Below are 20,175 nucleotides of genomic sequence, written 5' to 3'. Positions count from 1 at the left end.
ACCGTCTGGTTAGGCTTTGTTTCTACTTGGCTCTAGTACCAGGAGTAACCAGGGAGGCACTTAGCTCTGGGTTTCTTTCTTTCTTTTTTAAGATTTATTTATTTTATGTATATGAATACACTGTAATTGTCTTTGGACACACCAGAAGAGGGCATCAGATCCCATTACAGATGGTTGTGAGCCACCATGTGGTTGCTGGGAATTGAACTCAGGACCTCTGGAAGAGCAGTCGGTGCTCTTAACCACTGAGCCATCTCTCCAGCCCCCATGCACTGGGTTTCTTTTCCCCAAATCCTGACCCCCTCATATGTAATTTGTGTGTGTGTGTCTGTGTGTCTCTGTGTGTGTGTGTGTGTGTGTGTCTGTGTGTCTCTGTGTCTGTGTGTGTGTCTGTGTGTGTGTGTGTGTGTGTCTGTGTGTAGTCACTGCCTTTGCTTGTAAGCATCTCAGGGAAAGTACCTACAATACAAGGGTAGTTGAAGTAATCTGACTGGAAAATTCCAATGTTCATTATTGTTTAGTAATGAGCATCCCCCGGGGAAGGGCTCTAGAGATCCAACCTTGAGGCTCTGCAGGCAATTAGTGATCACTATGTCCCTAGGAATGAAGGGCATAAGAGAGGGTGAGGAGCTATATGCGATCCAAATACATTGTATACATTTGTTGAGAGCAGTATAATAAGATCCATTATGCATATTTAATTCATGCTAATTAAAAACAAATGAACATCCTGGAATGATGAATCATAATTCATTACAAGACTGCAGGCTTAAAAGCAGAAACAGAGCCTTTGCACTTTATGAATGTTATGTGAAATTAAGACACACACACACACACACACACACACAAAAGCTTTAAAGAAAGTTGCATTTTGTTTTAAGCAGGTAGGTAAAAGATTGTAATTCAAGAGATAGAAGTTGTGGGGTTTAAAGTAAGACTTTAGTAGGTATCTGCCTTGTGACAGGTCTCATATAGCCCAGACTGGCTGGCTTCCCATTCACTGTGTAGCCAAAGCTGGTTTTGAACTGATGATCCTGCTTCTCCCTCCCAAATGCTGGGATTTCAGATGTGCACCACTAATCACAACCTCCATCATTTTGTCGTTTATTTTCATGGTTTTTAGAATTGTTAAATATATTCTTTTCAGAGTTAAAGGAAACCTGCTGGCCTTTTGTAAAAAAAAAAAAAAATGGATTACAAAATAAATACAAGTTTTATTTACGGTTTAAGATAAATAGTATGCTTTAGTTGGGCATGGTAGCCTGTACCCTTAACAGAGACCAATGAATTCTGAGAGCTCAAGGCCAGCCTCGTCTACCTGGCAAGTTTAGGCCAGCCTCGTCTACCTAGCAAGTTTAGGCCAGCCAGAGGTATACAGTGAGACGGAAGCGGGTGTTTGTTTGCACACACGTGTGTGCTCTGCTCTTCTTCATGTACCGCTTGTTCTTTCCCCCAGTGGCATGGCTGCACTCTGATATTTGGCGTTGTGGATCACTTGAAACAACACTTGCTGACTGACCACACCAATCCCAACTTCCAGACGCTGAAGTGTCGCTGGAGGAACTGTGATGCTTTTTTCACAGCCAGGAAAGGATCCAAGCAGGTATTTCTGTGGGATCAACTGAGGCTCAACAGACCACTGAGAGCCGTGCTTCTCAACCTTCCTAAATCGTTCAGAATTGCAGTAAATAGGGAAAGCCTACATAGGAACTTTTCATTTTATTACTCAAGAGCTTGGGGGGTTTTAGAAAAAAAAATGTGCTGTTTTTAATAAAGCACATAAGCAGAGTCCTTAGATTGTGCTCTTGTGTAAAGGGAATACATCATCTTTAAGTGCATAGTTTCCTGTTGGTTAACAGGATGCCAGAGCCTCCCACCCTCAGTGTATACTTGATGCAGTGTGGTCTCCTCAGCCCTACTACCTGTTTGTTTCTCACAGCCCCTTTCTCTCTCTTTTTTTCCCCCTAGGATGTTGCAGGTCATATTGAATGCCACGCTGAAGATGACAGCAAAATAGATTCATGAAGTTTTTGCCTCCCATGTTGGGAAGTCATTAGTGAACGATTCTCCCATGGGCCATTCATTGTCCTTCTCCAGGCCCCTATCTGTCCTTCAGCAAAGCTGGGAGGGAGAAAGTGGTTCACAGCCAGACCCACCACTAGCAAAGTGAGCAGTCTAAGGAAAGGTTACACACAGCTCAGGTCCGCCGGGCGCGTAAGTGACGCTTGAGCGGTTTCTAAGGAACCTACTCTTCTGGAACAAATGACATGCAGTGTTTTATGCTACTAGACTATAGGTGTTTATTAAAGATGCAGATTTTAGTTACCCAGTTTAACCCTAATCATACATATATTTTATTGATTTGGTTTGTGATTTCTGCTTTATGTTCTTATGATGGCTTATGATAGATTTTTCCAGATCAGTTTTAACTCCTCCTTTTGAAATAACTGGGTATTTAAATTTAAAGAAAATTGTTTTCTTTTTAAAGTAATTATGTGCAGTGTCTCACTATTGATGTAGCTGGACAAAGTGGCTGTGAGTGCAGCAGGAAACACGGTAGTGTCCTAAAACTCCTGGCTGCCCTCCCTGCTGTATGTCAGAATTCAGACGTGGTCCATGATCGGAATTCCCTGAAGACAGAACTTCCAGTGATCACTCCACAGTGCTCAGTGTGGGCTCCCTGCGCCCTTGCACTCACTGGCTGTGTGAACTGAAAGCGTATACTTCTATCGCCTTTCTAGCTCTGGCTCTTGGAGTCTCACGAAGCTTGGACACCTTTTGGGTTGCTCCGTTGCCAGCCCCAAAACTTTCTTGCTGTCTTGTGCCTAGAGCGATGGCATGCCAGGCTTTCAGTGGCACAGCACCCTATGTAGGGGAACTGGGAGAAGCATCTGGAGTCAGCTGATTGGTCGTCAGGCAGGCCTCCTCTAGAGGTAGAGCTAGGGAAGCCAGTGCCTGTCTTCATTTTCATGCCAACTGTGGAGGGGAGTGTGGTGAGGGAGCACCCATCTTTAGTGGGTCTTAGTGGGATTGCTTTGCTCTTGGATTTCTTAAGACTTGTAAAACTGAACAAGTTTTATTCTCTAACATTTTGTTTCTGGATTTTAAAACCTCAGATTCTTCGGAGGGAGTGGACCCTCATGCCACACACCGTAGCCTCAGGGTGCAACGCTTTCTGGTACTGGGATTGTAGCCTCTGTTTTTCTGGCCTGATCAAACCTCCCTCTAGGCTCTAGGGCAGGGCGACTCTACCAGGAATTGATTGATAGGCTGCAGGCGGATCTTTTTTCCCCTAGGAAAGGTTCTAGTAATTTTTTCTGGATCCAGAAAATATTAACTAATCTAGGAGCTGATACTAGCTCATGAGTTGCCACAAACTGTTCACGTGTGGCCTTTAGTGTGGGAAAATTTGAGATTAGGAACCCTTTCCCACCTCTCACTCCACTCCCTGTAAGGAGTGTGTGCAGAGGAGCCACACTTTGTGGGTCTGAGAGTGATTTCCTAGGAAAGTTCATTTGCGTTTATTGCTAACCCTGCATCATTCCCTGGGGTGGTGTGCTAAGGAAGCTCACCTTGCCGTTCTCCAAAGGGAATATGCAAAGGGAAGAGTGGTGGGACCTTAAGCAGCAAGGATGAAGAACGTATGGCATTGACCATGGCGAGGGACGTTTGAGGGCATGCAGACTGATAGAATTAGTATAAACTGATCTGAGCTTCCCTTGGTAGCATTGTGTACACGTGACTGCCTGCTTAGTTGTGTATGCACCTGCACTCGGGTTTCCTTGTTTTGCAGGGGTTTCTTAGAACCAGTATAATGAATTCAAGCACAGGCAGAATTGTTTTTGACAATGCGTTGCTGTTCCCCAGATCTAGTGTGTTCTGAAAATGGAGAACCTGCCTGTCTTGGCTCCTCAGCAGAAGCTGCCCACAGGAGGCAGGACAGTGCTTAGGTCATTCATGATGTCTGGTGTCGTGATCAGCCTCCAGGTCCCTCGGAAGGGACAGCTCTGTCTGTGCCGATTTTTGTTTGATTTTTTGTTGAAGGAAAGAAAGTAACTAATAACCTGACAAAACCCAAGACATTTCTTATGAGTTACTTAAAGGTCATTTTTATATATTTCTTTAATTCTTTATGCCGATTTCAACCACTTAAAGCAAAGAAAAACTTTAAAATCTCTTGTGTGTATTTTCAGTGACAGGTCTAAAGATACCAGCCACTTTCAATTATTTTGAAAGTCTTTACCTAGGTTCAAAGCACATTTTGGCACACTCTGCTAGACTGTAGACAGTGCAGATTAAAAAAGGAGCAAAGCATGTCCTTGCTGCAGAGATGGCTCAGCGGGTAAGAGCATAACTGCTCTCCTAAAGGTCCTGAGTTCGATTCCCAGCAATCACATGGTGGCCCACAACCATCTGAAATGGGATCTGATGGCCTCTTCTGTTGTTTCTGAAACAGTGTACTCACATACAATAAATAAATAAATCTTTTTTTAAAAAAAGTCTTTCTGACATGAGCTTGAGATGTTGTTAGCATTACATTCGTTGCTATGGTGAAGAAAATGGTTTTCCTGGGAGAGTTAGCAGTTGAAGGTTTGAGTTCATGAACTACATAGAATCCAAGGCAACACTTATGATTGAAGTGATTCTTGCCAACAAAGGTTTTGTTGTTGGGTTTTTTGGTTTTTTTTTTTTTTTTTTTTTTTTCCTGTTAGATTATCATGGCACAACTTGAGGACATGGGCATGTGGCTGAGTTGCTGAGTGTAGGTGCACACTTAAAGAATGATATGGGAGATAATTTTATGGAAGATAATTCATTGAGGAGGATATTGAAATACATTGTAAAGTGGGTTTAAACAGGAAGTAGGTTTGCTTAAATTCGCATATGCTTACTTAGCAAATTTGTTCCTGTTGCTTCAAGGAGAGTTCTAGAATTATTCTAAAGACTACTTGCCGTGCTTGTGGTGGTTTCATCCATGTCCTATCATTGAGAACCTTGGATTTGAGGGAGTTGGCCTGATAGGTAGGAAAGGAGGAAGCTGTGGTGGGTCTCGCTTGTCCCATATGCAAATAGTATGAAATCTTGAGTAAACTAAATCTACCACTTATCTCCTCCAACCCCAAGGACATGGCCCAGCCCAGCCCAGGAGTAGCCCAGTGGGGGCAGAGTGGAGAAGGAAAGGCTGTTGGGGGAAGTGGATACCCAGAGCTACCCCTGAACCTTGGTTTTTCAATGTTAAATGTGGATTAGAAGAAATGTCAGATGACATTTGACTGCAAAGATATTTCTAAACAGCCTTCTTACATTTTGGTATAAAAGCTGTGAACTTCATAACTTTGTAAGTGAGATATAAAGCAAATACAAGAAGAAAATAAAGTACTTTTACTAAGTGTTTATTTTGTTATGTGTCTGCATATTCATGATTTGTCTTTTTCATTTGGGCATAAAAAACAAGGCAGTAGTCAGGAAACGTGTTTGTGTATGTGCCATAGACCCACCCGAGGGAGGCTAAGGGGTTTGTTTAATGTCAGTGAGCAGAGGAACTAGGATGAGAAAGAAAATCACATCTCCTGCATTGCCCTCTGGTTGCTGGACCTGTTATCCATTAATTTGATCTTAAATTTGTCTATTTCTCAATTTCACACATAATAATTTACCCCCATTGGTGTGTGTTTTACACCAGTGATCTTGGAAAAGGTCTGGGTGATCTCTACTCAAGAACGAGAAGTAGTGGGGCTGGAGGGATTGTTGGGGCATAGAGGCTGCTCTTCCAGAGGACCTGGGTATGGCTCCCAGCACCCACAGGGTGCTCATAGCCATCGCTGGCTCCCATTTCTAGGGAATTGGATGCCGCCTTCAGAGCACCAGACCTGACAGGACCAGGTATGCACATAGGCTAAAAAGGGTTTTCTTTGTGATATGTGCCGGAGTGTAGGTCAGATTGACTTGGGTGTTGTGGTTTGCCTTGGAGTTGTCTGTATTTTGATGCTAATTCTGCTGCCCGGAGGACTGCTGCCTAGTCTTGTACTCAGGACTCAGGTGACCTTATCAGAATCTTATCCCATTTGATTTGTAAAATAAAAGTGAGAGGGCATGATTTGGGCAGGGGAATGGAGGAGAGAGAAGGAGGAAGAGGGAGCTGAAGACGTGGCATGGAAAATCCACCAAGTTATGAGGGATTTCGGAGCTGGGGAATAGGATAGTGTAGCAGTAGATCTGCCCAATCCAGGCGCTAGCTTGTACTTACTGCAACAAGTATTTCCTCTATGTTTGTGTGCATGCTTGTGGAGGTCAGGTCGATCACTTTGTACCTTGGACACAGGCCCAGGTCTCTCAGTTGAACCCAGAGCTTGCTAGGTCAGTTAGTCTAGCTAGTTGGTTTGTGTCAGTGATCTTTCTCTGGCCCCTTGCAGTGGGATTGCAGGCAGGTGATTACTCCAACATTTATGTGCATTTATGTGGGTGCTGGGGATCCAAACTCAGCATTTTTGCCCTTAAGACAGGCTCTCTCTCACCAAACTTCATCCTTTTGTCTTGCCTGGCCAGCAGGCCTGCAAAACTCCTCTTGTCGTTGCCATCCAGTACTGGAGTTCATAGGTGTAAGCCACCACATTGGGCTTTTAAGGGATCTGCACTGGGGTCCTCATGCTTGTGATGACCTGTATCTACTCAACCGTCTCTCTGTCCCCAAACTAGATCTTTGTGGAGGTCATACATGAGAGTATGACTGGAAGACACAAAAGTCCTGCTGTGGCTGGAAAGAACTAATAAGGAGAATGGTGGAACCAGCCATGTGCGTGCCTTTATTTAGATAGATTCTTTCAGAATGTAGCCACATTTTTGTCAGGTATCCACACCCTATGGACCCCAGAGTAGACCCACCCTAAAACTGGGAGAACTGAGTGCAGATGGTGACAGGGCTGTGGACAACCCAGTTACAAGCTATGTAGACAGAGTCTGCAGAGCTCCCAGCAAGCCAGACACTTGAGGTGGCTGTGCACCAAGACTTGGGTCAAAGTGGAGAAGGAACGTGACCAGGAGCCCAGTTTGGTGGAGGTGTGCCTACTGGGTTCTTTGTGGTAAACAGCCCTGGTTGTGTTGTGTTGAGATGGAATCCTGGTTGATCTTACATGAGGTCATCTGGTTCAGGCATACATGGTAAGCTGCAGCCACTGGAAGAAGAAACTCTGAGATCAGTACAAAAGCAAGCAAAGAGGTGCCCACCATCCCTTAGAATTGCTAGCACTGGGAAGGAGAAGGGGAGGAGTCAAAGGAGCAAGCAGCCTGCACCTTTTCCCTGGGTCTTTCCTAGGAAAATAGGTCTTCCACTGCAGTGCATCGTGGGGGTGGGCAGGGCTCTCATGGCACACCCACCCCAGGAATCACAATCAACAGGCTCGTGGTAGTGAAAAGCACACTGGGCTCCATCAGCCTCGTGTATTCCACCGTGGGCTCTACACAGAGGATGTACTGTGTTGCGCTTACCTCAAGTACGTTCAGTTTGATGATGCCATCTCCATCCTTGTCAAATGCGTGAAAAGCTCCTGTGTGAGAGAGCGTACAGCAACCACAAGTTGCAGACTCCTCTATTTTCTTTTGTCACCTCCCACTCCTTTTTTTAGGGTTTTGGCTTAGTTTACTTGTGTTTGCTTTTTGAAGAATTTATTACTGTATGCGTGTGAGCACAGAACATGTAGAGAGGTCAGAGGGGCAACTCTGAGATTGGTTCTCTCCACCTCATGAGTTTCAGCCATTTAACTCAGATCGCCAGACCCATGCAGCTGAGCCATCTTGCCAGCCCTTCTTTTGTTATTGAAACAAGGTCTCTCCAAGTAGCCCAAGCTGGCCTTGAAGTCATAACCCTCCTGTCTCGCCTACCTAACTGCTGGGGTCACAAGTGAGCATCATCTGAGCGCTTGGATCTGTAATTTAAGAAGTCTGTGCTGAGTGCTGTCCTCACACAAATCGGTGCAGAGCATAACCAGCATCTCACTCTCCCTCAGACCTTTTGTCTCCCTTTGCCATCCTCTTGGCCTTCAGAGAGTAATGGCTGATGTGCAGCCCCTTTGGAAGAGTGAGCAACTGTCAAGACTGAGCGCTTACTGTTGTGGCTGTACCATGGGGAAGGAGCCTGGAGGGGCTTGGGAGGTCTGAGGGGTGGCTCCTCACTTACTGAACATCCCTTCCAGCCTGACGAAGCAGCAGATGAAGCTGTCAAAGTCGATGTTCATGTGTTTGTCTGCGTAGCGCATGGTGATGATGTCATAGAGTTGGCTGTTGAGATGGAAGCCTTGGAGGGGCAGGGAGAGGAAAGGATGAAGTTCTCAGGCTTGCAGTCTCCTTTCCCTGCCCCTGGGCCAGGCTGGCCTGGGAAATGAACTCTAAAGGGGCCCTAGGAGTCCAGTCTCCCGTTCCCTCCTGCTTTCCCTAGCTCTCAGGTCTACATGTTGTCACCCTTTCCCCCGCCCCCCCAGCAGCCACTGCACCCCAGCACCTGCATCATTGACTGCATTTCGCATCTCATAGCTATTGATGGTACCAGAATGGTCTGTGTCATAGTGTTTGAAGATTTTCTGAAAATACAAAGTTCAAAGACAGCAGTTCACACACTTAATCCCAAGTTAACCCTGTCCATCACTCCCACATCAGGCGCTCCTCCTACCTGCCAGGCCTTGATCTTTTTCCAGAGGTGATGGAACTCTTGAAGATTCAGTCTCCCAGAGCCATCTGTCTGGAGGATAGATGTCAGGACCACAAGCACATAGTAAAATCCCCTGAACTGGGAGGGGTGTCTAGGGTACTGTGCAGGGAAGGTGGTTACACCAGCAACCTTTGGGCTGGAGAGACGGCTCAGAGGTTAAAAGCATTGTTTGCTCTTCCAGAGGTCTTGAGTTCAATTCTCAGCAACCACATGGTGGCTCATGACCGTCTGTAATGGGATCTGGTGCCCTCTTCTGGCATGTGGGAGTACGTGCAGGCAGAATGCTGTATACATAATAAATAAATCTTAAAAAAAGAAAAAACCTCAGCAGCCTTTCCCAGGGCCCCTGACCCTGTCAGGTTCTAACCAGAATTCCTGCCATCTCTACAGCTCACAGGGCCTGTTCCCTAGAAACAGTCCTTGTTTGGGCAGCATGCCAAGCAGGTTTCACGCCTGTGGTAGGAGCCAGAGGTGATGACCAGCCACCACCCAGGATCCTTTTTTCTTTTCTTTTTTTTTTTTTTTGTTTTTTCTTTTTTTCGGAGCTTGGGACCGAACCCAGGGCCTTGCGCTTCCTAGGTAAGCGCTCTACCACTGAGCTAAATCCCCAGCCCCCCAGGATCCTTTTCTAACCTCTGCCAGACATCCGAGAGTATCTGCTGGGGTCCCCTTAAGCCTCTCCCTGGGCGTGGGCACCGTTAACTGTTCCCCTGACTTATGGGCAGATGTCAGCGAGTTAGCTTTGTGAACTGGAAGGATACATCCATGAGAGCTATCATGCTTCTGCAGGACTCCAGAGTGAACCCTTGTGTCTTCAGGTCCTTGTCTGGGGGGATGGAGAAGGGTGAGGAGCTGCTTTCAGACAGCTGGGGCCCCTGCCCATCCCCCACATCTGGCGCGAGTCGCTCACGTTTGTTCACCACCGTATTAAGGACATTCTTGAGTTCATCCGCACAGATCTCCATGTCCTGAGGGAGAAGAGAATTATGGAGGCAGAGCAGCCAATAGGGCAGTGGCTTTGCAAGACGAGTCCTGGCTGCCCACATGTGTAAGACCCCCTTTCCTCTGCCATGGGAGGCTGGGGCTTTTCTGAGCAAGATGGGTTTGGTTTTGCACCCTCAGCTGTCCAGACTACAGCCAGCAGCTCACAGACAGAAGGCTCCGAGCTACTCAATGGTTGTCTTAGTTCAGAACACAAAACAACCCACATTCTCTGGATCTCCCAAATCAAATGACCTCTGTTAAACAATGAGCCACTTGAATAGATGGGTCTCTGGGCTAGGAGAGGAATACATACGTCGCCTGCAATCTGCCTGAAGATGTTCCGGAACTGCTGCTGCTCCTCACTCTCCTGGTCCGTGTGGCCAGGCCGTGGCTATGGGGACACAAAGGAGACTGGTTTATGGGAACCCAGGTGTCAGTGTCCCTAAAAGCCCCACAAAGCAACAGTAGGTGGCACAGGGCTCATGTCTTCAGTCTATCTGCAGACCCGGAGTGGGGACTGTAGAGGCTCAGCCCTCTACTTCCTGCCTCACTAGCCCTGGCACCTCAGGCCAAAGGACAAACTTGCCATGCCAACATGCACACAGCACCCTCGACTCTCTCCCAGCTCTCTTCCAGTTAGAACTTTCTTTGCTGTTTAGAGCCTGACTTCTGGCCAGGTCCTCCAACCACTATTGTCTTTGTGGCTAAGTCCTCAAAGGACCCCTCCCTCCCCACTTGATGGTTTCTCCTGGATGGAGGATGTGGGCCTGGAGTTCTGCAGGACTGCTTAGCTGCTGTCAGACTCTACTTTCAGCTACCGTCCTTTTCTCCTCCCTTGCCAACAACTCTGAATATCAAAGACAGCGTTCAGCCTTGTTCTCTCCTGCCAGCTTGTCTTAGCCTTGTCTCCCTGTCCGCCATTGTCCTAGCTGGAGAAGCTTCCGTGGGCTGTGCCTGGCCTATCCTTTCCAGCCCAGGACTGAGTCTGTGTGGCAGCCACCTTAGGACATTTACCCAAGAAATACCAGCCAAGTTCAGAGGAACTTGCTGGGAGGAAAAGTCAGTGGGGCAATTCCAAACCCCTCAGTGTTGAAGAGACCCTCCCCTGGGAGCCACCATAACCCCTATGGACCCCCAAGGACATAGCAGAGCCCCCACTGCGAGCTAAACTCCCCATCCATGCTGCATGCTCAGAAACCTGTGGGCTTTCCCCTTGTTTATCCGGCCCTGTTTTGTCTTTGCCCTCCTCTGCCTCCTGGTCCACACCCAGCTCCTTGTTGCTGTTTGCTCTGTCTGAAACGAAGATGATGGGCTGGGGAGGGGAGGGAAATGGGGTGGGCAGGAAGGAAGCATATTACAAGCTGACAGACACAAAAGGCAGACTACCCCTGAGGCGGCTTTGTCCAGTGAGGAGGAGGAAAAGGTCTCTTAGAACTGAGTCTCAGTTCACATCCATTTCTGCACTGATGAGTCATGGTGGCCAGGGGAGAGATGCCTCGCCTTTCTGGGCCTTGGAATTCCCTCCCACCCGCCTCCCTGTGTGTGTGTGTGTGTGTGTGTGTGTGTGTGTGTGTGTGTGTGTGTGTGTGTGTGTGTGTGTGTGTGTGTGTGTGTGTGTGATTTGGGGCTGAGTCCCACTGTGTAGCTCAGGCTTGCCCTGCGTGTACTGCCATGTGTGGCATGAACCTCAGTTCTTTCTCAGTTTTATTCATGTTTTTAAAAACAACTAGTGTATAAAATTAGAGGACCCCACTATGTTATCCCACCCACCCTCCTCATGTGTTGCTAAGTAACACATGCAAAAGTGCTAAGAGTGCTGAGCACATATGATGTGATCGGCGACTGTCAAATATTTTTGTGGGTTTACTTTTCAAATGGAAAAACACTGAAGTCTCCCAGAAATTCAGTGTAAACCCCATTAAAAACGAGGCTTTCAGGCCCATCATGGCGGCACACAACTATAATCCTAGCAGCTGTCCTAGCAGAGAACAGGGCTCCAGGCCCTCAGGACCCATGGAATCTGATTCTCGTGGCCCGTCTGCTCTGGCCAGCCCTCCTCCCCCGTTTAAGAAATACCTTCATTGTCAGTCAATGCTCATCTGCTAGTCAGGTAAAACCTGACTGTCCCTCTGATGGGGTCTCTGTGGGTAGCAGCCGGGTTAGTGAAGGTAAAGCCGTACTGTGCAAACCCAGAAGGGAAGTTACTAACTACAGAAGCAAGAGGGCTACCATGAGGTCATGCTCATGCACATGCAGAGGCCACAGAAGAGCTAGAGAGTGACCGCCACGCCCTTCCTGTGTTGGTGTGGTGGAAAGCAGTGGGGCTTGGGGCCAAAGTACAGACAATCTTAGCAGCCTCAGCTAAAGAAGCGTCTGGCCCTGGGAGGCCCCGCGCTCTTCCCATGCAGGTCACAGGGGGGGACAGCTGGGGAAAGCAGCTCTGCCTCCAGTTAGCCCCAGGCGGCTCCTCAGACCCCAACTTGCTCTTCTAAACAACAGTTATTGCCAAAGCAAATGAAGCTTGTGGGGATTTCAGAACGAGCAAAGCTGATGGTCTGACCAGGGTATAGCCATGGGGCATCTCTACCTGCCATGCATGTAGAGACTTACATGCAAGTGTTGACAACACAGGACTTGAAGTGTAAGGAGCGCTGGGAGGGTAAGGACAAGAAACTGCTCTTGGAGTAGACATTTATGGTACTGTGGTTCCAATGTCCCCAGGTGCTAACTGTGGGCAAATCACTTCGCTTCTCTGAATGTGAACCCTCACTTTTAAAAAGCGTAGACGGTGCCTACCTTATAGATACTATTATATAGGCGGGTAGGGGCTTGCTACCACAAGCACGCCACATGGTATATGTTCCCTCTGGTCTGCACCAGCACCCATGCCAGGAGAACCTCTGTGATAGATTCCACAGGACTGCCATCAGCATCCACGCCAAACCTCGTCTGATGACTGAAGTATTTCAGATCACAGACTCTGAGGAACCCCCCGGCTCCAGGGCTGGCTAAGTATGGTCTCAGGGAGACTAGATGGTCTATACCTTTTCTCCCTCTAAAGACAGGACTGATCATGGAACCACAGTCCTAGGATAACTGTGAGGTTGAGATGAAGCATCTGCAAGAGAACCCAATTCAGCAGAGGCTCCAAGGAGAGGAGGAAGAAGTGCATCTTACACATGCCACACATGTACATACACATGCCACACACGTACATACACATGCCACACATTACATACACGCACACACATGCATATACACACATGTGCACATGTATACACATGCCACATGTTACATACACACACACGTGCATATACACACACGTGCACATGTATACACATGCCACATATGTACACAGCATGCCACATACTACAGATGTGCATATACATGTTCATGCATGTACACATGGGCCACATATTACAGTGTGTACACATGCCTCATGTCACACATGTGCACACATGCATGCATGCATGTACTCACACATGCACAATACCCACTCACCCTGTTACACCCACCTTGTTTTTTTTCTTTTTCTGCATGAAAGGGGGACAGTAAATGAGGAATGGGTAAAAAATCAAGTTTCTGGGGTGGCCAGTGGCTCAAGGCTCTACAGTCCAGATATTGTGTTCAATTGGAGCTTAAAAGGATATGAGGGCCAATGAGATGGCTCAGTGGGTAAAGGCACTTGCCACCAAGGCTGACAACTAAGTATGACCCCTGGGAACCACAAAGCAAAAGAAGAGAACTGACTGCCACAAGTTATCCTCTGACCTCCACATGTGTGCTTAGGACATGAACATACATTAATGAATACATAAATTAATAAAATATAGTTTTGTATGGAGCACAGAGGGCAAAGGTGGAAGAGTGTTCTCCCACCTCAAGACTGACAGCTGCTATGCTTTGTTACGCTATCCGCTGCCGGGGAGGGAAAGGACCTTGCCAGTCTTTAAAAATAAAATTGGTCACCAAAATGCCAAAATGCAGCATGTGAAAATGAGGGTTTTTTTTTTTTAGGAGATTTTTTTTCTTTTTCTTTTCTTTTTTTTAAAATTTATTTTATTTATGAGTACACTGCAGCTGTCCTCAGACACACCACAAGAGGACATCGGATCCCATTACAGATGGTTGTGAACCACCATGTGGTTGCTGGGAATTGAACTCAGGACCTCTTGGAAGAGCAGCCAGTGCTCTTACTCTCTGAGACATCTCTCCAGCCCCCAGATTTTGTTTTAATATTTAGGCAAACATGTAACAGAGAAGTTTCATATGTGTTTCCAGATTTGGGGGCTTCTTTTGTAAAATCTGAAGGTTTGGTGATTACACTGAGCCTGCGATGTTCTGTGGCAAGTCAGTTGAGCCACTGGCCATTGTCTTTAATAAAACAAACAAACAAACAAACAACAACAAACAAAAAACCAGGGTTTCTCTGTGTGGCCCTGGCTGCCCTAGAACTTGCTCTGTAGACTAAGCTGGCCTCAAAATCACAGAGATCCACTTGTGCCACCACACGCAGCCCACCAAGTGTCATTTGAAAGCTGTTGACAAGCATAGTTACGTAGGGACACTAGACCCCCTACACTGACCCATTGTACTCAAGATGCGCCAGTTCCGATAAGCTGCTCTCCTCCCCTGTTATGCAGTGCTAGAGTTGAAACCAGGGCCTTGTGGATGTCAGGTAAGCATTCTACACTCAGTTATGATCCCAGTCTGTGAAGTCTTTCTTGAGTGTGCAACTCCTGACACATACTCTATGCTGCTCTAGCATCCAAAGGATGAGGAAGAACAAGATGCACCTAACCCTAAAATAAGATGTGCAGTGGTTAGGAAGGCGCCAGGCTCTGGCACTAGACCAGAGTCAGCATTATGATCTTAGGAGTCACTACCTGAAAGGCATTCACTCAGGGCATTTGTCCTGGGTCAAATCAAAGGTCAAAGATCCATGGCAGACCTGAAACTCCTCAATACACCCCACTCCTCTCTCCTGCAATACATGCCTGCATGCACGCACGTGCGCGCACGCACGCTCGCTCGCACACGCACTTGGTGCTTCTGCAACCTGAAGGTAGGACAATCTGAACTTGAATTCTCAGCTGCCTTACCAGCCACTTCCCACCTCTAGGAGTGCAAGGAATCCGTCTAACCCTACTGAGTCACCACATTTTCAAGTGAAAAGCTGGGATGACAACCTCATCCACTTCTCCAAATGTTTAGAAAAAAATGATGTAAGCCTTCATTCGTGAAGGCTGTCTAGAATACCCTGTGGCGCACATGCCACACCAGACACTTAGCAAGTTTGCACGAATAGATCTAAACCCACCAGCAGGCCAGGGCATTGCTGTTATCCCCATTTTGCAGCGTAGAAAGCTGAGTCAGAGGGGTTCTGTAAACTTGACCAGGTCACCGAGGGGGAAGGTGAATGATGCAGGTTTTGACCCTGGTTCCTGAACCTAGTATAGTCCTTTTCTCTGTGTGAGAAATCGGACACGATCCAACCTCTCAGTCCGCTATTAGCCTCCTTTGTCCTTCCTTCCTAAACCCAGCTGCCTTCCTCCAACTGATAAAATACTTTCTCCTCTTCCACACTCCCGGCTTCTGACCGGCAAAATGGTTCTACAACGGAACTCATTCCCTTCGCCCGGCACACTGGCCTGCCCTGCCCAGGCTGAATGGTGACCCCCTATATCTTCTTACATTTATGAGCCTAACCACTTACCACTGGCCGGTCCACAGAGATTGTATTCTCAGCTTCCCTGTGAAAAACACAAGCGTAGGCTACCTTAATATCCCCGAAACAAACAGGAATCATCCCCAGGAATTTGTTCGGGTCACATGGCTTCTTTGTGGTCAGAGATTTGAGATTAAATCTAAAAAAGCCTGGGACTAAACACTCACCCCAGGAGCCAGCCTCCTGTAGATGCCATTCCCAGAAAAGCCCAGGCACACAGCTTCTTGTTGGTGTTGCCCAGAGCTCCCCCAAAGCACGGCCCAGCTACCCAGCAACAGGCCTAGCATCTCTACTGGAGGGAGAGCTCAGAGAGGCAGGGTCTGTCAGTACATCTGCAGAGATGTAGCCTGGCTGGCTTCCCGTGCATCCCAACTGCTTAACATGTCTATAAATCCGTTTCTATAAAACAATATATGTTTCCTTGTCCCTTGTCCCAAGAGCATTAAGCTCCAGGAAGGCATGGAGCCCTTTCTGTTTAATTCACTTCACGATCCCCAGTGCCTGGAATAGACTGGTTGCTCAAAAATATCTGTAGGGGGTTGGGGATTTAGCTCAGTGGTAGAGCGCTTGCCTAGCAAGCACAAGGCCCTGGGTTCGGTCCCCAGCTCCGAAAAAAAAGAAAAGAAAAAAAAAATATCTGCAGGATGAACGAAGTGAACAAATATTTGTGGGCTGCTCTGGTGCCACAGGGCTATAATTGCAACTCTTCTGGAGGCTGGGGTAAGAGGATCAAAGACTCAAGACCAACGTGGGAAACTGAGTCAAACCCGTGAGGTCCTGGGTTTACACTCCAGTGCTGTAAAAGGCAATCAAGGGAATAACCAAGCAATGGCTCCAGAATGGAGAATGACAAAGGCCAGTAGGTGTGTCCCAAGAGCCCTGAAGGAAATTGGTCCAGCTGCCTCCTGGCTGTGGGATGGGCCACATGAGTGACCTTTTAGGGACAGGTAGGGAAAGCCAGGCTGGTACTCACTCAGAGAGATTCCTCTTTTCAGAGAAGACCCGGAGGATGAATTCCCCCTCCTGATGGGGCTCGTAAGTGGAGGGGACAATGACATACTCGCTGGGCGGCAGGCGGAAGCGCTGGGACACCTCCCGCATGTTGATGTAGGTTTTGCTTCTGGCCTTGGAGGCATTGTACAAGAAGAAGTCCTTCTGCAGGTGTTGCTTATTCCCGTGCATCTGGGGACAAGGACCCAAGAGAACTGAGGCCCTTGGGAGGGTTGCGTGGACCTCCTCATAGTCTCCTCCGTGGGGCCCCTTCTTAACTCTTTAACTCTTTGGTCATTCGTTTCACAGTCCTTATCTACCTACTTCCAGTTCTAAGGCCTCAAACTGCTGAACATCACAGAAGTTTCATAGCTCACTTCCTCCTCCTTTTTTTTTTTTTTTTTTTTTTTTCCCGTGTTGTTGTTGTTGTAATTCTGAAATAAAGGTCAGGTCTATGTTTTTCCCTTGACAGGGCCACTCACCAGAACTGATGATCCTCAATTCCAAATACCTCAAGCTCACAAGTGCCCCAAAGATGGGGAAAGACTCTGACTGGGTTCTGAGGAAGGCGATTCTCCTGTTCTAGGAGGCAGCCTCCTTCAAACGCATCTCTGTGAGTGTACACTTGCACAAGTATGAAAGAATAAGTGTGTGAAGGTTTGTGTGTTTGATGGGCGGGGTGTCCTGGTGGGAGGGAGAAAACGTACATTACGGGCATGGTACCCTCCTATCAGCCTCGCTCACCAACCCTACCAGGAAGCTTCTCGGGGAGCCACAGACAGACTTAGGACCCCCAAGGAATGCTGCACACCACAGCTGGCCGCTGCCACTGCTATACCTCTTTGGGAACCTGGAAGCAAAAGAGAAAAAGAACACCTCCGATGTGAATGTGGTCACTGAGGACAAAGAAAGCCAGAGAACCTTGCTGCAAACTCCCAAGTTCTCCCCGCTGGAAAGGTGCGTTTCCCGTGCTGGCGCCAGGGTCCTCATACCTCGTAGATGGCGAAGCCAATGGTGAAGAGGTTGGCCCCCAGCTTCCGGTCCTTGCGCCGATTTTTCTGCATCAGAGCCACGAGGAAGCTGCAAATCACCTCAGAGTCATCAGGGTCATCATCCTCCTCCAGGAGCTTGAGACGGTACTGCGGGTTGGTCCAGAAAGTGTCTGTGTCCCGAGAAAGGAAATGTACGTTCAGATACACCTCTTGCAGAAAGGGCAGGAAGGAAAGTGAGACAGGGAACCAGTCTCCTCTATTCCCTATGGGATTTGTATTTATGTGTGTGTGGGTGTTTTGCCTATGTCTGTGTACCACATGCACGTATGCTGCCCATGGAGGTCAGAAGAGGGCCTCCATGTGGTTGCTGGGAACCAAACCGAGGTCCTCTGCAAGAGCAGTAAGAGCTCTTTACCATTGAGCCATCTTGCCAGTTCCTGTTAAATAGATTTTGACTTAGAATTAGGGCAGAATTCCCAGAAATTTCTGAAATGGCCCTATGTTACTGCTGCTGATTCATACCACTTATTTATATAAATGGAATTCTCAAGATTGATAGTTATGACATCAAAATATCCATCAATTCAAAAAAATGTTGAAGATGCTCTGTGTCCTACGGTATCTAACGCTCCACAAGATTTAAATTTTTGTGCAAAAGCAAACAAGTCCATCCACCTCACTAACATACAAATAGATGGCAAGCTTACATGTGCACTAATGAGCTGTTTTAAAATAAATAAATTTATTTTCTTTTGATTTTGAGACAATTCTTCTGACTACATCCTTCATGCTGGGATTAGAGGCATGTGCCACCATATATGCTTTATTCTGTGTGTGTGTGTGTGTGTGTGTGTGTGTGTGTGTGTGTGTGTGTGTGTCCCCTTCCCTTCCCTTCCCTTCCTTTCCCTTCCCTTCCCCTCCCTTCTCTTTTCTTTTCTTTCCAGAAACAGAGTTTCTCTGTGTTTCCCTGGCTGTCCTGGAACTCTCTCTGAAGATCAAGCTGGCTTCAAACAGAGATCTGCCTGCCTCTGCCTTCCGGGTGCTGGGTTCAAAGGAGTGCCCCACCACAGCCTAGTGTGACTTCTGCTTTCTCACTGACCCCTATATTCCAATGACACCTGAGCTACATGTCTGAGCTCAGTTTCCTGTCTGATTCCCTGCTCTCTACCACCCTTTTCTTCTCATTTATTTACTCACTTTTTTCATCATAAAATACTGAGTTTTTTGTGTATATGGTGTGTGTGTGTGTGTGTGTGTGTGTGTGTGTGTGTGTGTGTGTGAAAGCAGGTGCATGTGTGGCATGGTATGCACATGGAGGTCAAAGGGCAATGTTGAGCATCAGGCCCGTCCTTCCACCTTGTTTGGGGGTCTCTGTCTGCTGATGTGGATGCTGGGCCAACGGCCCCTGAGCTTCTGGGATTCTCCTGTCTCCATTTCCCATCACTGGGGTCATGGACACACAACTGAGTGAACCTGACTTTTGTGGGGGTTTGAGGGATCCAGACTCAGTTTATCAGGAAAGTTCTTTATAGGCTGAACCATCTCTCTGTCATCTTCACTGAGTTTTTATCATATAACTAAGTCCACTCTCAAATGTAGACGACTTCAATTCTCTATTACAAATCTTTACCATGGCAGTCAATATGTACCTCAAACTTCTCATGTCATAAACTAAACTCCCCTTACTGTAACTCACAGCCAACCACATAAAAAGCAACACACCAGCTTTTGTTCTGAGTAATTTATATTGCAATATTGACACATCTGCCCAGGTCATTGTGCTGGGACCCTTGGTATTACTCATTATTCCTTCCCTAAATCTGAACCCTCCCTCCATCTCTGAAGCCAGACTTGGACATGCATTCGGCATCTCTGTCAGGTCCTCAAATAAACCTTCAGCAGGATTGACACGGTGTCCTGATAGTTCCCTGCCTCAGTATTTGCTGCCAGCAGAGGAAGCAGGGACTTGCTAGCTCCCCATGGGAGATTCCTCAGCACGTTTCCTTCCTTAAACGAGGAGGCTTTAATAAGACAGTGCCTCCCTCAAGACTAGCACAGGCTGGCTCTTCCTGCAAGCAGCCAGAGGTGACCTGTGAAGATGGTCCGCTACTCTCTTGACCCGGAGAACCCCGCAAAACCATGTGAATCAAGAGGTTCAAACCTTCGTGTTCACTTTAAGAACACCCAGGAAACTGCCCAGGTCATCAAGGGTAAGCATTTCCCCAAAGCCACCAAGGATCTGAGGGATGCCACTTTAACCAAGCCATGTGTGCCATTCTGGCGGTATCATGGTGGAGTCGGTACGTGCACCCAGGCCAAACAGTGGGGCTGGGCACAGGGACGGTGGCCAAAAAAAGAGAGCTGAATTTTTGCTGCACATGCTTACCAATGCAGAGAGTAATGCTGGACTAAGGGCTTAGACGTAGATTCTCTGTCACTGAACACATGCGGGTGAGCACGGCACCTAAGATGCGCAGACGGACCTACAGCGCTCACGGCCGCTTTAACCCATCCGTGAGCTCCCCCTGCCACACTGAGATGCTCCTCACTGAGAAGGAACAGACTGTTCCAAAGTCAGAAGAGGAGGTTGCACGGAAGAAAAAGATATCCCAGAAGAGACTGAAGAAACAAAAACTCATGGCAGGGGAATAAATTCAGCATAAAATAAATGCAGATAAAGTTTAAAAAAAAGATTAGTACAGGCTCAATAACTGATAGCAAATATTACTCTGCCTGGAATGAGTTCTGCCGAGACCTTCCCCCATCCGGAGGATCTCCCA

The 20,175-nt window shown here is 47.4% G+C and overlaps 2 protein-coding genes and 1 pseudogene across 8 annotated transcripts in view; 2 read left to right on the top strand and 1 right to left on the bottom strand.

Moving 5' to 3' along the window:
* The window catches only part of Znf106 (zinc finger protein 106), a 50,579-nt gene extending 45,185 nt beyond the window's left edge, over positions 1–5,394 (top strand). The window contains exons 21-22 of the mRNA XM_032904014.1: positions 1,457–1,603; positions 1,969–5,394. Of these exons, the coding sequence (XP_032759905.1) occupies positions 1,457–1,603; positions 1,969–2,025 (204 nt within the window). The 3' untranslated portion in view covers positions 2,026–5,394. The remainder of the gene's footprint in view (positions 1–1,456; positions 1,604–1,968) is intronic.
* Positions 5,395–6,777: 1,383 nt separating this feature from the next.
* Positions 6,778–20,175, bottom strand: part of Capn3 (calpain 3) — a 51,183-nt gene continuing 37,785 nt past the window's right edge. For 3 of the 7 annotated variants that reach the window (XM_032904011.1, XM_032904009.1, XM_032904012.1), the window contains 12 exons: positions 17,396–17,565; positions 17,242–17,253; positions 16,387–16,595; positions 15,402–15,438; positions 9,999–10,076; positions 9,612–9,669; positions 9,463–9,527; positions 8,663–8,731; positions 8,495–8,573; positions 8,174–8,290; positions 7,486–7,544; positions 6,778–7,172 (listed from right to left, as the gene is read on the bottom strand). In XM_032904011.1, the coding sequence (XP_032759902.1) occupies positions 7,146–7,172; positions 7,486–7,544; positions 8,174–8,290; positions 8,495–8,573; positions 8,663–8,731; positions 9,463–9,527; positions 9,612–9,669; positions 9,999–10,076; positions 15,402–15,438; positions 16,387–16,595; positions 17,242–17,253; positions 17,396–17,565 (980 nt within the window). In that variant the 3' untranslated portion in view covers positions 6,778–7,145. Of the gene's footprint in view, positions 7,173–7,485; positions 7,545–8,173; positions 8,291–8,494; positions 8,574–8,662; positions 8,732–9,462; positions 9,670–9,998; positions 10,077–10,883; positions 10,998–13,200; positions 13,219–15,401; positions 15,439–16,386; positions 16,596–17,241; positions 17,254–17,395; positions 17,566–20,175 lie in introns of all 7 variants that reach the window. The other 4 variants (XM_032904010.1, XM_032904008.1, XM_032904006.1 and 1 more) reach the window with 3 other exon arrangements.
* LOC116901837 lies at positions 19,494–20,064 on the top strand (annotated as a pseudogene).

Source organism: Rattus rattus, chromosome 5, assembly GCF_011064425.1.
Source record: "Rattus rattus isolate New Zealand chromosome 5, Rrattus_CSIRO_v1, whole genome shotgun sequence".
Taxonomy (NCBI): domain Eukaryota; kingdom Metazoa; phylum Chordata; class Mammalia; order Rodentia; family Muridae; genus Rattus; species Rattus rattus.
This window is presented reverse-complemented; position numbering and strand designations above follow the sequence as displayed.